This window comes from Oryzias melastigma, linkage group LG1 (assembly GCF_002922805.2).
Source record: "Oryzias melastigma strain HK-1 linkage group LG1, ASM292280v2, whole genome shotgun sequence".
Taxonomy (NCBI): Eukaryota; Metazoa; Chordata; class Actinopteri; order Beloniformes; family Adrianichthyidae; genus Oryzias; species Oryzias melastigma.
Window position 1 is genome coordinate 3,550,601 of NC_050512.1, and position 16,348 is coordinate 3,566,948.

At 36.1% G+C, this 16,348-nt stretch overlaps 2 protein-coding genes across 3 annotated transcripts in view; both read left to right on the plus strand.

Annotated features, from left to right (window-relative positions):
• The first annotated feature begins 2,621 nt into the window (after positions 1-2,621).
• On the plus strand, positions 2,622-12,262 carry psmd12 (proteasome 26S subunit, non-ATPase 12). The gene is made up of 11 exons (XM_024259878.2): positions 2,622-2,848; positions 3,149-3,208; positions 5,550-5,678; positions 5,851-5,958; positions 6,074-6,178; positions 6,280-6,429; positions 6,538-6,672; positions 6,842-6,954; positions 11,327-11,501; positions 11,589-11,666; positions 11,758-12,262. The coding sequence occupies exons 1-11, from the start codon at positions 2,741-2,743 to the stop codon at positions 11,965-11,967; spliced, it is 1,371 nt and encodes a 456-aa protein (XP_024115646.1). The 5' UTR covers positions 2,622-2,740; the 3' UTR covers positions 11,968-12,262.
• Positions 12,263-13,104: 842 nt separating this feature from the next.
• The window catches only part of helz (helicase with zinc finger), a 49,230-nt gene continuing 45,986 nt past the window's right edge, over positions 13,105-16,348 (plus strand). The window contains exon 1 of one of the 2 annotated variants that reach the window (XM_024259877.2): positions 13,105-13,244. The gene's annotated coding sequence lies outside the window, so the exon portion shown is untranslated. Of the gene's footprint in view, positions 13,245-13,288; positions 13,322-16,348 lie in introns of those variants that run through there. The other variant, XM_036209539.1, reaches the window with a different exon arrangement.

Genomic DNA, 16,348 nt, shown 5'->3' on the forward strand with positions numbered 1-16,348 from the left:
GTAATGCTATATATTTAGTTCATAATTATGTTAAAAAGTTACAGTTTTAAAGTTTTAAAAATGTTGTTTTAGAGTGTTCAATAAATGTTTGTAATGTTCGGCCTGAGACCTAAGGCGTGTTTTTTGGATTTTGGCCTCTTGTGTGATTGAATTTGACACCCCTGCCTTGATACCTTAAATGGTCCTTTAAATTGTCATAGCATATCTTCATAAAGTGCACTTTACACAGTATGGGCCAAGGGTCTGCAACCTTCAACACTTAAAGAGCCATTTGGGACAATTACACATTGACACCAATCAATCAATCAATCATTCATTTTCTTGGCCGCTTCTTCCCTTTCTTGGTCGCCGGGGTGCCGGAGCCTATCCCGGCTACTGATGGGTGAAGGCGGGGTTCACCCTGGACAGGTCGCCAGTCTGTCGCAGGGCTTCAATCACACACCCATTGGTAATTTTGAATGAAGCATGTTTTTGGACAGTGGGAGGAAGCCAGAGTCCCCGGTGAAAACCCACTGAAAACCCACGCATGCATGGGGAGAACATGCAAACTCCACACAGAAAGGTCCCAGCGGGGATTCGAACCGTGTAGCCCCATCAATCAATTAAATTTTATTTATAAACAAAAAGCGCTTCTCATACTTTGCACAGCTCGAAGCGCTTTACATTAAAAACAAAAACATATACAAAAAGTTACCCTTCACTCCCCCCACCCCACCCCCTAACACATACAACTCATGATCTCACACACAATGAATATTTACAAAAAAAAAAAGACTTCTAAATGAGAATTGTAAAATAAACTTAAGGCTTGGCTCTGCTATGAGGAAACAGTATTGAGGAGTCCATCATACCAGGGACCAGCTCAGTCAAAGGAACATCGCTATGGCACCCACCCAGACCTTGGACAGCAGCCCAACACGACCCACAAAGTCTTATTCACTTTTCAGGAAAATAATACACTGATTTGTTTTTATAATAATACTACTATTATGATAACTACAATCAAACTATTTTTGTGGCAAAATAGAATTAAGCTTTTTTTTTAAACTTTAAATAGCTTATAATTTTTGTCAGATATTTAATATGACTTCCTTTCAAAATAAAATATATCCTTTGTCACATAGGATCATCTCAAGGATTAACATAAGGATGGACAGACAGACAGATGGACAAATGGAAAGACAAAAAAGAACAGAAAAACAGGCTCAACAAGGCACAGACCAGTATTCCTGCTTGAGCTGATCACAAGCCTTGTAAATGCAGAAGATAGAGTCAGGAGGCGTATTCAACATAAACGTTATAAGACATGGTTTAAAAGGATGATTTAAATAAATAGATAAATGAACTGATCTGATGACTTTCTTTTGCCCCAATGCTCCTCACCACTAAATCTTAAATAATTCAAAAATAATCAATAGCTCATCCCATCTAGCCTCCTGAGAAAATTTACTGGTAACCTCATCTCCTTCTTCCCAAATACAGGGCCCCTATGCACTTATTTAATTTAAACATTCAGATTCTTTTTCCAGGAATTGCTGCTGATTCCAATAACACACACCTACAATTTGTACTTTTTAGGTTGTTAGGTAATCCCCTTTTCTTCCCTTTCCTGTTTCTACTCTGCTGTTGTTTCATTATATTTAAAGCAGTTTTACATGAATAATGTTTTTGAGACAAAAGAATTGTCCCGTTTAAATTTTTCAATTCAACTTTAGTTTTGTCTTTCATATTTATATAAAAAAATAATCAAAATAAATCAGTTTATCAGTTGTTGATATTGTTTTATAGCAAAAAATGTCAAGCACCACAATTTCCTATTCTTAAACATCTATATTTTCATCTTTTCTTCCATATCACAAAATAAAATGGTCTATAAATCAATGTAAATATTATTTTTTCTGAAACTGAACAGCGTTGGGCTATTTTACACATACAGTCTTGAAATGGGACAGGTTTTGTGTTCTGTGGGTGATGGAATAAGAAGGCCCTCGCACAGAATAGTTTATTATTCAGCCGATTAGAGAATGTCTCGTTAAATGTATTTGGTATTTTATCAGCCACTCTCATGTGTGTGTGTGTAAACAAACTGATGTAAATGTAGAGGTGAAGACAACTTTCTCTGCACCAGACAAGGAAAATTAATGAGGCCCATTTACTCAATTTAAATGCCACCCTCTGAAAAAGATAGAAGGACATCTAGTGACGGACTGTAGTCATTACAACATGCCAGTGTTCATGCTCTTTCATGTTTTATTTATTTATTTATTTATTTATTTATTTATTTATTTATTTATTTATTTATTTATTTATTTATTTATTTATTTATTTATTTATTTCACTTTAAAGCGAATTGAACGAACGTGAAAACCAACACAATCAATTGAAAACTTCATTTTTTCTATAGATGTGTGGAAAAAATGGTTTTACCTCTCTCTTTTTTTTATTTTGTTCGTTTTGCTTTTGTTGTGTCATTGTTTAATTTAAGGGGTATTGAAAAAATATGTTTTTGTTTATTTATTTATTTAAAATATAAGTCTTCCATACAATGCAATTGTGATAATAATATAATTACTTCGTAATGATGCTGGGGTCCTCGATGGGTCCTTCAGGCGCCGCGGGCAGCTCTTCTGTTCTTCTCTTTGATTGGTCAGCTCATGGTCTCGCTCATTTGGCATCAAAATAGTTCGAGGCTGCTTGTCGCTGGGAAAGAAGAACCACGACCATTAATTCTACTGCAACGATGACTGAAGAACGATCGGAACGATCTGATGGGCGGATTGTGAAAATGGAGATCGACTACAGTTCTACTGTAGACCAGCGTCTCCCGGAATGTGAAAAGATGGCTAAAGTGAGTAAAGAAGGCTGAGTCATGGCGCTGTGCTATCCGCCTGTTAGCCTTCACGTTAGCATGTAATGTAAAGAGTCGTAGCGCAGCCAGAAATAAAGAAAATCACTAACAAACTTAGTGAGCTTGAACATTTGTTTAGTGGTTTTCTGTCTTATTGAAAATCATGTTCCCCCAGTGTTTTAAATATATTATGCTATCTATCATGCTAGTTTTTTTTCTTTAGCTTATTTTGAAATTCCAAAGTATAACGTCACATATCCATTTATAAATGAATATAATAATACTTTTGTTGTTCTGCAGGATGGTAAGCTGCAAGAGGCCATTGAGAGCTTGCTGTCTTTGGAGAAGCAAACCAGAACAGTAAGTCAGGTTGAAGTTTCACTTACAAGTCCAAACGATAATCGATTTACCGAACAGCGCAAAGCATCAGAGCTGCATCACTAACACTCATTGCGATGGATGTTGTACTTTAAAAGTTGATTAATACATTCTAATTGATCTTCACTAAGAAAGAATGGAAATTGCATCAAGCAAAAATAAGCTTTTCTGTTGGTTTTTAATGAAAGACTTTTCTATTTTTGTTTTATGAAATAAGTATCAATATGAAAAAAACTATGTAAACAAGAGATCCATTTTGATGAAAATAGCCTTTTTCTCAAAATGGAGAACATGCATGAAAAAAAGGAAGCTGAAGATTAAGTTTCTTCAATCAAATTGCTGTAAATCAGAAGCAGACAAAATTTGTAAAAGGAAAAAGTTTGTAGCACTGACGAAGGACCTAAAATGGCAAGTCACAACCCTCCTGAAGAAGAAGAATCTTTATTTCTATAGCACTTTTCACAGAACGGATCACAAAGTGCTTTACAAAAGAACATAAAATCAGAAAACACAGCTTAATAAAACCAATAATCAATAATAAAACAACTAAAAACACAGTAAAACATAGTAATACAAGGTCTAAGGTCAACTAAAAGCTCTCATGAATATAAATGTCTTGACCTGGGATTTAAAACACTCAACTTAGAGGCAGTGGGAGGGTGTTCCAGAGACGAGGAGCAACAGCTTGGAAGGAGACGTCCCCTCTCGTCTTAAAGCGGGTTTTTGGGATGCTTAAAAGATTCTGGCTGGAAGACCTCAAGGATCGGGTCGAAGAGTACGGGGTTAAAAGGTCACAGATGTACGTCGGGGCTTGACCGTGCAAGGCTCTAAAAACTAAAAATAAAATTTTAAAATCAATTCTGAATCTGACAGGTAGCCAATGTAAAGCAGACAATATCGGAGTGATGTGTGTCCGTTTACTGGTTCCGGTTAAAAGCCTTGCTGCAGAGTTCTGGACCCTGCTCCATCCTATCCTGATGCATCCACTTGTAGTCGACTAGATCCATTTACGACTTTTTTTTTTTTTCATCTTAGCTGGGATCTGGCTAAAAATTCAACAAAGTATTAGGGCCAGTTTACAAATAAATAAATTACTTTAATTCTTGTAAATTTACTAGAAAAATAACTGGTAAATCCCGAAAATAGAGTTGTATATTTATGACTTTAAAAGTCATAGGCTAAATTTACGACTTTACGTGTTTTAAAGTTGTAAATGTATGATTTTAAATCTAGCAAATTTGCGAGGAAAAAAGTTATACATTTACAACAAAAGAACCAAAGTTGTTGATTTATCAGAGCCTTTCTTGAAGATGAATAATGTGGAGCATCTTGTAAAGCTTTTTTTTTCAGATCAGTGTCAGAAACAAAGAAATTCTGAACCTTTTAGTGACTCGAAACAAATGATTATCAGTGAGGCTGACTTTCCGCGGACTGGAGTCGGTTTTGCTGAGTTTCATATGTCACACAAAGAGCTCAGACACATGTTCGTAGGACCGCCACTTAATTCCGCCCTTTCAATTCACATACCTATTCGCCCATCCGTCACCTTATGTCATGTCTCTGTCATGTGCACAAGGACCAGCAAAGGAGAATGAAAACAGTGTTGCAGACGCCCCCTTCTCCAGATGAAACGTTCTGTTTCAACACAAAACAACAAAGAGGAATGAAAATAGTTGCATTAGTGCAAGAACATTAAAAATTCAGTAAACTAGGCCTCTTTAGACAGAAACACCACGCAGAGTTGGAGGAGATCTGGTCTTTTGTGGAGGAAGAAATGACAGAAAGTAAGCAGCTGTAGAGATATTGATGTCTTTATCAGCAGACTCTGCAGTGATCCTGCAAGCCACCCATCAATAAACAAAACATTAATAAACCATAAATCAAACAAGGAAGCTTCCAAACATTCGTAACGTTTTAAATGGGCCATATCGTATAAACTTCAGCTTCAGGAATCGAGTCGTTTTACTTCTGGCTAGGAAAAAGATTTGGTTTTACACAAGAGAATGAATTGTTCCCAAACATGATGGAAGAGAAAACGAGAACAAACGGTTTTACCAGACTGTGTGGTAATAGTGACTTTTTACTAATGTTAAAACACAATTCTGTTATTGTAAAAAACATAATAGTTTTCCAAATAAGAGGTGATTTAATTTAGTTAATATTGCCAATATTCTGAGACGTTTTAGGCTTATTTCCTTCTGCATGCTGTACGATACAAGGAAATTATAAAGCATTAATAGTCAGTGAAACAGAGAATGTGATGTGGTTTAAGGGTTTGTTTTTTTATATGAATATGTCAGCCTGTTTTCTGCATTTTGTGCAGGCATCCGACATGGTCTCCACATCCAGGATCCTTGTGGCTGTAGTCCAGTTGTGCTATGAAGCCAAAGACTGGGATGCGCTAAATGAAAACATCATGCTGCTCTCCAAGAGGAGGAGTCAGCTCAAACAGGTCAGTGTGCAAACACATGTTTAAACAAATGGTTTAAATCAGCTTCTGTTTTTGTTGTAAGTCTTCCTTCAAGCCTTCCTGGAAAGCTTGTCGAATCTAACTATTTATCTTTGATGTGTTATTATTGCCGTTGCTGAAACCTGTGTGTATTCTTTGGTTGTTTTTCTTTTAGGCTGTTGCCAAAATGGTGCAGGAATGTTACAAGTATGTGGACTCAATGAGCGACCTGACCATCAAGCTGAGGCTCATCGACACACTTCGCACTGTGACTGCTGGCAAGGTTTGGACTCAGGGCTATCATTTTGAGGCCGCAGTAGTTCCCTCACGTCGTGTGTTTAAAGAAAGAAGAGAGACACAATAATACTTCATTAACAGTCATTTTGTCAACCCTGCAGATCTATGTGGAGATTGAACGTGCCAGACTAACAAAGACTCTGGCAAACATCAAGGAGCAGAGTGGAGACGTCAAAGAGGCTGCTGCAATTCTTCAGGAGCTGCAGGTGAGATTTTAAGTATTACGGCTCTGATTTAGCTCAAATGCTGTATATGGCTCATTTATAATGCCAGTGTGAAATTAACAGGACTCTTTCTCTTTGGTCAGGTTGAAACGTACGGCTCGATGGAGAAAAAGGAGAAAGTGGAATTCATCTTGGAACAGATGAGGCTCTGCATTGCTGTCAAGGATTACATCCGCACCCAGATCATCAGCAAGAAGATTAACACCAAGTTCTTTCAGGAGGAGGGCACGGAGGTGAGAAGCTCAAATACACGATTTAGTTTGTATGTTTAATCTTCAAAAAGCCTTTTAAATGAATAATGATTAAAAGCTAAAACATTTCATTATTTCCCTTCAATATAGGAGCTGAAGTTGAAGTACTACAACCTGATGATTCAAGTGGATCAGCATGAAGGCTCCTATCTGTCCATATGCAAACACTACAGGGCCATTTACGACACCCCCTGCATCCTGGAGAAGAGCAGCGAATGGCAACAGGTGGGTGTGTTTTCCTCTTGTTTAAATTCAAGGAAAAAAAGTGGTGTTTATGTGCTTTGATTTACTGTAACTTTTCAACTTTAAATAAGATCAACATCATTGCAGTAGATTGTGAAGGAGAAAAGCGTCTCGCTGATCCGTTTCTAAATAAATGCTCATTTGGTTTCAGGCCCTGAAGAGCGTGGTTCTGTATGTGATCCTGTCTCCTTATGACAACGAGCAGTCCGACCTCGTACACAGAATCAGCGCTGACAAGAAGTTGGAGGAAATCCCTAAATATAAGTAAGAATTCTTTGATAACATTTTTTTCAGTTTTGCATCCTTTCCTTTTAATAGCACATTTTGTTCTGATTGGCTGTAGACCTCGTCAATCAATCTCCTGAATGCATTCAGTTTGCCGAATGTACATAAATCTTTGATTTCTAGATCTTTTTCATTCTTAAACCTTGACTTTTCATTCCTTTAAGGCTTAAATTTTTAGAAAGTTTAAACAAGAGAAAGTGTGTAGTGAGGGGTTGTGCAGCCTTAAAACCATGAAGTAATTGGTCTAGTCACAGTGTTTGAAAAACAGACAGACTCGGACTTTGCATCAGTTGTTTGAGCAGAATTCTGCAGTCTTCAAAAATTCTGACCTTTTTCTCTTAGAACCCTAAAGGAACAGCAAAGCCAAACAAGTATGAACTGCTCTGTATTACAGCTGCCATGATTAGTCGACTAATCGACTATTAAAATTGAAATTTAATAGATTAGTCGTTACTTTATATTACTTATTATTATATTATATGGAGTTGGAGTGTAATAAAGTTAAAAGTTATAATGGTATTCTGCTAGCTTTTTGGACTCTTTTGGCATTGATTTAAATTTTTTATGTTATTTTGGAGTTTAGCTAATATTCCAGATATATATTCTGGGGGTTTTTGGGAAAGAAAGGTAGGAGGACCGGTGCATGAGACGGAATGAAGGTGTTTGAGGATTCCAGATGCAGTCATAAAAAATACTTTTGTTGAGTGTTTTCTTCTGCTGTTTTAAGTAAAAAGTCTTAAATCAAGTAAAGTCTCTGCATCTTCGTGTGGAAAAGGAAGGGGGACGCTTAATTCTTCGTTCATTGACTCATTATAACAAGAGAACAAAGTTTGTTTTTCTTTTATAATGAAATAGTTGATCTCGTTATAAGTAAACGATAAAAAAACTAGGGCTGGCTTTTTTTTGGCTCTTGTCAGTATATATATATTTTTTTTAACTTCAGACAAAAGCACACAAGACACTCTGTCATACAGAATAATCTGCTAGAGCAAATTATATATAATTTATATCTTAAAACATAATAATAAAAGTTAAAAACATATTTTTTCTGCCTATACATAAAGTCTACTTTGTTGAGCCATCATCTTTTCTTTCTACGTATTACTGATGATATTTAAAACAGGACGTCATTGGTTTATAATCCAAACATGTCTGTACATGAAAGTATTTTTTCCCTTCTGGACAGAAACTGAAAACATGACTGTGCAGCCTAAGATAATGTGCTTTAACTTTATTTTAATAATAAACAGAACCTACAGATCAAACCTTTTACCAGTAATTTGCACTGGAGGATTTATAGACCAGACAGGTCTGTTGATTTAGTGTACTGTCAGCTGATTCACTTTATGCAGTTTATTTTATTGTTTCAGGAGCCCCTCAGCCTATAAATCATAAATCAGATTAACTAATATTTCATTAATGCCTTAGAAGTGGGACATAAATGATTAAAAATGAAAGGTTTTCAGTCCGAGAGGCAAAATAGAAGGTAAAAGAGCCTTTTAGGTTCTGAGCTTCAGTTGCAGACGCTGTTTGATACTGTAAATAAGATAACTTGATTGGATAGAATTTAATCGGCATGAACCCTCTTGCCTGTGATTGGCTGGTTTGGTGGCACAAATATCACGCTAAGCTCAGAAATCAAAGATGGAGAAAGCGTCTAAAAACGTTTGTGTTGGAAACACAAACCTGTATTCTGAAAGTAAAGAAGAAGATTTTGAAAACAAATGATTGATCATTCCATTTGAAATTTAGTAAGTTTTGTTTTTAAAACAGAAGATTTTATTTGAAATTTTGGACATTTTGGTTTTAAAACTGTGACTTTTGTTCTTAATGTGGTGCCACAAATAAAACTTCAAATAAAATATCTATAATCCTACTTGGTGGATTTTACCTTTAAGGGCTTATTTTTGGAACGTAACTCCTCCAGCAAACGAGGAACTTCTGTACTTTTAGTTAACATACAGTAAGAAAATTCCAAGGTTTTTGTGTACAAGGTTTTTGTTTTTCCTGAAACAAAGAACTCTTCTCATCTGATGCATAACAGATTGACACAGGAACTGCTGAATTCATGCATTTAAAATTTTAAATGTACTTTTTAAAATTTTACTTTTCAAAATAACATCATATTTTTATCTGTAGACCTGATTTAGACAACCATCTGCCTCAGCGAGTGATGCACATCCCCAATTAAATATTTTATTTTTTCTATATTTATCTAGTATAAATCAAGTTGTTATCTGCAACTTCAGCTTCTTTCTTTTTGTATATGCAAACCAGTTGCTTCGACCACAAACACTAAGGACAGTTTGTGGAGGTTCCAGATAAATTGTTCTTTGTTGTAACTTCTGACAAGTGAAAGTAACTCTGTTTCATGATTCTGGTAAAACGTTGAGTTACAGTGATCACTGTATTTTTGCTAAAGTAGTTTGAACCTGTTTAAATGATCAGAGCTGTCATGGAAATGAAAGTGTATTTGTCCTGATTTACTAAACAAAACAGCCTTGCTGTGATGTCACAAACTCTCACTAAAGATTTGTCTTATTTGACTAAATTATCTTTTTCTTGCATTAATTTTAGTGGTGCCACAGTTTCTCACAAGAATGGAAGCTTGCAAAATTCTGTTTAGTTCATTCATTCCTAATTTTTAATTTCTCGCCATCTAGCTGAAGTTTTTCCGTCTGGTGGGCAAACTACGGCCCGGGGGCCATATGCGGCCGTGAAACTGCATGTGTCAAAATCAAGGCCCGGGGGCCGGACCCGGCTCTCCGGGTAATTCTATCCGGCCCTCCAGATCATTTTTATTTATAGTTATTAATGGCTCAATGTTATCTTGCGCTTATTTCTAAATTGCATACTTTTGACAAAATATAGTTATATGGAGAGTAAAATATTGAAAGTTATTTAAGGTTTAAGTTGATTTATTCTGGAAAAATATTCCTGCCTGTTTTTATTCAGTTATGTTATAAAGTTACGTTATTAAAGTTTTAAAAATTTAGTTTTAGAATGTTCAATAAATGTTTATCCTGTTCGGCCCGCGACCTAAGGTGTGTTTTGTATTTTTGGCCTACTGTGCGATTTAGTTTAACACCCCTGCCTTAGAATATAGATTTATGGTTCACTGTTTTTGATTATTTTTACATAAATCGGGGTTCTAGCTCATGAAACCAACAAAAACAAGATTTAAAAAAAATGTAATACTCCAGAGAAATCTGCCCAAATTTTGCAGAACATGAATGTTTTAAACTGAGTTTCACCAACTAATCATCTACTAAACTCAAAGCTCCTGCACCGGTTCTCCAGATGTGAATAAATTGGTTCAATTGTCTCAGTTTGGGTCAATATGAGGCAGACTTCAAACTTGACAACCAGCCAGAAGACCATAATTGATCCCCTCCATAGTCTGGATAAACCACAAAGGTTCCTGGCTAAGGAGGCTGGCTGTTCACAGAGCGTTGTGTCTAATCAGAACAGCAGAAAGTCTAATGGAAGGAGAAAATGTGTCAGGAGAAGATCCACCAGCAAAAGAGGCGACTTTGGGCTTCAGCAGATTATCAGAAGATTCAATAACCTGCAGACTTCCAGAAAGAGTGGAATGAGGTGGAGGAACGGCTTCAAAAACCACCACGTTCAGGAGATGGACTACAACTGTCTGGATCCTTGAGTCAAGACACTTCTGAGTCTGGACCAACGGAGGAAACGTCTCAACCGAACCGAGGAGAAGAAGGACTGGACTGTTGTCCAGAGGTCCAATGTCCTGTTTTCTGATTAAAGTAAATACTGTAGTCTTTAATTTGGGAATCAAGGTTCATGAGTTTGGAGGAAGACTAGTGAGGAGCAGAACCCAAACCGCTGGTGGTCCAGAGTGAAATCTCTAGTCAGCCAGGATTTAGGCTAGCTCTGGTTTTGGTAAACTGCTTTCTTCAGTCCAGAATCACCACAGTATTCTAATTTTCTTAATCCTGTTTTTGTGGGTTTTAGGAGCTGAAACCCCAGTTATATGGAAAAAGTGAATAAATACCACAAATCAATTATAAAGTGTGCCTTCAATCTATAATCTACAAAAGTTTGCATTTTTGTTAGTGAACTTATGGAACTGAATACACTTTTCAATGATTTTCTAATATTTTGGAAATGGTCTGTACATGTTAATTTGATTTTAAAAGGCTTAAACTTGACATTCTTGAATCTGAAACTTTGTCCTCTAGTTTGGAGAACTAGATTTTTTTGTGTCAAAGTGTAATGAGATTCTGTATTATACATGCAACTTATTTTTCTTTTCCTTTTCCCTTCCTGTAACACGAGGCACTTGTCCTCTGATTAAAGAATGAAACCGTCTTTCTTTGATTTCCAGGGATCTTCTTAAGCAGTTCACCACCATGGAGTTGATGCGCTGGGCCTCGTTGGTGGAGGACTATGGGAAGGAGCTGAGAGAAGGCTCATCTGACAGCCCTGCCACAGACGTCTTTTCTTATTCAGAGGAGGGCGAGAAGAGGTGGAAAGACCTGAAGAACAGAGTGGTGGAGCATGTGAGTCCTCAAGGCAATAGATATGCACAAGGTTGTTTAATGGATGTGACTGAGTGAATCATGGAACTGTTTGTGCTTGATCCCCAGAACATCAGAATAATGGCCAAGTATTACACAAGAATCACAATGAAGAGGATGGCCAATCTTCTCGACCTTTCCATTGATGTAAGTTCGTGTTGTAAAGTGCTCACTGAAAATGGAGTGTTTAACTTAAAGGTTTTAACTAAATATTTTTGTTCTTGAATACTTTTACCAGGAATCCGAGGAGTTCCTGTCCAGCCTGGTGGTCAACAAAACCATCTATGCCAAGGTGGATCGACTCGCCGGCATCATCAACTTTCAGAGACCCAAAGACCCCAACGACCTGCTCAATGATTGGTCACACAAACTCAACTCTCTCATGTCTTTGGTTAACAAAACCACACACCTCATTGCCAAGGAAGAGATGATCCATAACTTGCAGTGATGCAACAACGCCCTGTGTTTTGTATTTTTTTCGATTCTGTTGGGCATCCGTGCAGCTTAACTGCAGTGTAAAAAGAATCAACAATACAGAACCTTTCAATAGTATTTTTTTTTTACTATCTAGGAACACAAACATGAATCTTTCTGCATTTTTTTTGTCTTTCTTGTAACTTTATGACCATTTGATGGAATATACACCCTCGTTTTTTCTTCACTAACTTTATGAGGTTCAGCCTGTTGTTTTCATTGTGTACTGTACTTAGCAATGTAAACAATAAACTTGTTTGGTGAACTGATTCGATGCTAACATGTAATACATGCTGAATACATCCCTGATATAAAAGAAAGGGTGATGAGAACGTAGGATTAACAATAAGCTTCAGTTGTCTTCACATCAATTAGTCTAACAAAAAAAAAAACAGTTCTAATTCAGATCTTAGGAAGCTTTTACAAATATATAGTGGAGATTAGCATTAAACCTACAATAAACTTCACAATTAATCTGGCTCTGAATTAAATAACTGAGTTGAATCCCGTCACCTGTTTTTGGAAATTAAGCTTTTCCTTATTCAAAAGTTCATTTATGCTATTTGCTGTTTGTAAAGATTGCGTTGAGTCAGGAAAAATGTCACAAATGAGCAGCATTTCATCAAAAAATCATTCATCGTTTGAGGCCGAATATCTTAAAAAAATGTCAAGTTTGGACAAAATCAAGGATTTGAATATCTAAATCAGCAATAATGCAGTTGGGTTTCTCAGTATGTGGAATGATAGGGCAGTGAGGCTACTTTCATTCATTTATTCTCTTTAATAAAAGCACATTTGTACTGTTCTAAAAAAAAGTCAAAGATTTTGTAGAAACTTTTTTCCTTTCAATAATAGTGGTGTCTGGATGTCTGCTGCAGACAAGCGATTTTAGTGACGTAATCTGGTGGTAAATCCGAGGCTTTAGCATAAATGTTCATGTGAGAAATAAATAGTTTTTGCTGTTAGCAATAACTTCTAAATGTAAACATTGCAGCAAAAAGCTCTTATATAAGTGGCGCTTATGAATGCTTTAACATAACTGATTTCAATAGATTAAAAGATGTTTATTTTACAAAGTAGTTTATCTGTGTTTATATATGTAATAATTCTTTACACTATAGACAAAACAGCGCAAAGTTTCACACGCACGAACTCACGCAGTCCTCTCAACCTTCAGCAGCTCAGTACATCCCACTATGCTTTGCGATGGACTGACAAGTGGATCCAAGATGGCGTAGAAAGTAAAGCTAGGTAAGTGTTGACTTCCCATTTTTACTCCTTTTAAATGTCTTTTACATCGCAAAGGCGCCGACGGGAACCCCGTTCAGGTATCACCAAGACGACAGAGAATTATTCAAGTCCATGCATGTGTACTCACAATCTGTCACAGGACTAATATGCACACAAACAGCGAGCCAAAATGTCAGGCCCGAACCGTTTTGTTTCGGCGAACATAGCTAGCTAGCTAGCTTGCTTGCTAACAAGAGCAAACTAGCCAGCTATTCTTGTGAGCTTTGCCAGATTTTGTGCCAAGAAAGGTCGCGTTTCTTGGAAAGCTTTCCACTTTTAGCAAATCTAGTAGAAACGTCGATTATTTAGCCCAAACAAGTAGAATAAGTTAACTAAGACTGTGAGCGTGAAATCATTTTTAACAGCTTTTAACGCTGCCGTCATCGTTGTGATTTGCAGCAGTCAGGGGCAAGTTTTCCTGCCAAACAGTTGGTTTTTAAAAACCCCACACACAGAGGAAGAAAAACACGCCATCATAGATGAGGGACATGAGAAGTGCATGCTATTTTTATGTCTGTTCGTTGGGCTGATAGATGTGCACACGTCCCGATTGTTTTTCTTCGTGTTGCTGCTTCGGATGCTGCCAACAAAAATAACGTTATGTGAGGATGAAAGCAGGCGATGGACCTCCAGAACCCATCCTGCCTCTACACTTAAGGATACTCAGTTGTTAGCGCCTATGTTGACTTCTACCATACCAAAAATAATAATAATACTAAAAAAAAAAGTTACTCGATCATTGCACCCCGCCAAGCTACTTCATCCTGTCTTTTTCAGATAGACTTGAAAGTTTACCATTTGACATCACGTGTTCTTCCAGACATAATCATGATGTTTACTATAATCTGATTATTAATATTTGCTATTATTTTATTGATATTGCTGTTTTGTTATTAGTAGCCCCAATTTGAACATAATTGTGTGCAAAAATTAACTTCAGCAGTCAGGAAATGACAGTAACTTTCATTTTGTACTCAACACAAGTTGTTGCCTATTAATTATTGGTGCAATAATTAACTGACAAATCGATTTATCATCATACGATCCAACCAGATCCATCTGTCAAGTTGTTAATTGAATTGAACATTAAGAAAAAAAATGTTAATCTTGGAAAATACCAATTGGATTGAGGCATGGGAGGTTTATCTTACTATAAGGTAAAAAATGACCAAGTGTGATTTAATTTACGCTTGATTATAGGACTGCCACAAATGATTATTTTAATAGTTTACTAATCACCGATTATTTTTTCCGATTAGTGGATTAATTGGGTCATTCAAGTGTATATAAAACAAACATCTTAACCATGATTAGCTTTAAACTAACTAAAAATAAAGACAATTAAGATGAGTTTGTTAAACGTTTAATGAATTGTGCTGCCTCTGTCCTTCATTAGTTTCTGGGATTAAATCAAATGAGAGAGAGATAGAGGAAGTACTTCCATCTAACTCATTTTGACAGGTGACCTTTGACCCTACATTATCCATTAAACTTGTTTTGACAGGTGCCCCGCCCCTCAAGATGACTTTTAATGACAATTTAAAATTAATTTTACATGCAAAGGGTATACAGGGTCAAAGGTCACCTGTCAAAATGATGTAAAGTATATTCCTGATCTCTCTAACATATTAGCATCTGAAACAAGGAACTGTTTTTCACAAAAGATAAAGTTTTGGTCTGACTGATTCAAATAAATATTTCATATTAAAAATATTTTGGTGCTGAACGTTCACAACTTTGTTCAACTTTACTACATTCTGGCTCCATATAATATTAAATAACGACTAAGTCGTCGTCGACTATTTTAATAGTTGATTAGTCATCGATTAGTTTATTAATTGTGGCAGCCCTACTTGATTATCTCAAAGAAATATAGGGAATCTGGGAAAACTTCCCCTGCACTGTTCAGTACCAGGTATTTATCTCTGGGTCACACTGGTGGAAGTTTTGGATAAAGATGTTCTGGATCTATTTTAAGTCAGTTAATTGGATCACTCAAAATGAAGTAATATCAATTAGGAATCGTATCAGTAACCATCAGATCATTGTTTAAATGAATCGTTACACCCCTGCTATTGATGGATTACTGTTGTTGGCTGTTTAACGCTGATGGATTAAACTTTTTTTTTTTGGCTGTCATAAGTTTTTTCATTAAAAGCACTCTGTCAATTTTTATCACATGACTAACCTTCCAGATCTCGTCAAAAAACGTAACTTCATCTTATTTAAAGATATTGAGTTCAGGGAACATGTTTCTCTTGTTACAGATTTTTGATCATAAAGCAAATAATTTTATGTCAGACTTTTTTGTCTTCTCAATAAAAGTTAAACAAGTTTACTGATCTTGCCTTTACTTTAAAAATGCATTTTGGTAAAGAAAAGTAAATAATATTGCTCTAGTGTCTTGTAGTAAAGAGAAACATTTCTAAAAATAATGCAGATCTGGGATGCATTGATTATTGTTTCATAATCGAGTTGTTTCCTCCTGAATCAGAATCGAACCGTGAGGTGCCTCAAGGTTCCCACCTGTAGTAAAGCTGTTTCTCAGCATAAAGAGTAAACCTGGACCTCTGTTGAAAATGTAATGTTTTCAGCTGGTACAACATTATAGTTTTGCTTTTGGTCTGAAGTTTTGGAGTGCTCGCTAGTTTGTAGAGACTTCAGTACAGCCCAGTGAAGCTTTTGCAGTTTTATTGTAACATAAATCAAAATTAGTTAAAAAAAATAGTGTTCAAAATCCAATTTAAGTGGGGTAGCCTTTTTTTATTAGTTTATAACAAACTAGATTTTAAAAATAAACAGAAGTATAATGGTGAACAGCAGCATTCAAAGTTCAAAAGGGCTTTGGATGAAGTTGGAGTACTTATCAAATCCCAGCCCCCCTTTTGATTTTCATTTTCTTTTCTCTTTATTTTTCTTTTTTTTTTCCATTTAAACTTAATCCAAACTCAAAATTGAACATAACAGTTAAAGAAACAAAGATGATACACAATGATCCATGTTCGAAAGTTACTAAAGACAGAAGAAAAATTACCAAAAGAACTAAAGCATTGAAAGCTACATTG

Bases quoted from the DNA above. Each gene is read 5' to 3' on its own strand.
- psmd12 (XM_024259878.2), top strand. From the start codon at position 2,741: ATGACTGAAGAACGATCGGAACGATCTGATGGGCGGATTGTGAAAATG. The intron at 6,955-11,326 runs GTAAGAATTCTT...TTTGATTTCCAG, and splicing joins GAGGAAATCCCTAAATATAA to GGATCTTCTTAAGCAGTTCA. The intron at 11,502-11,588 runs GTGAGTCCTCAA...CTTGATCCCCAG, and splicing joins AGAACAGAGTGGTGGAGCAT to AACATCAGAATAATGGCCAA.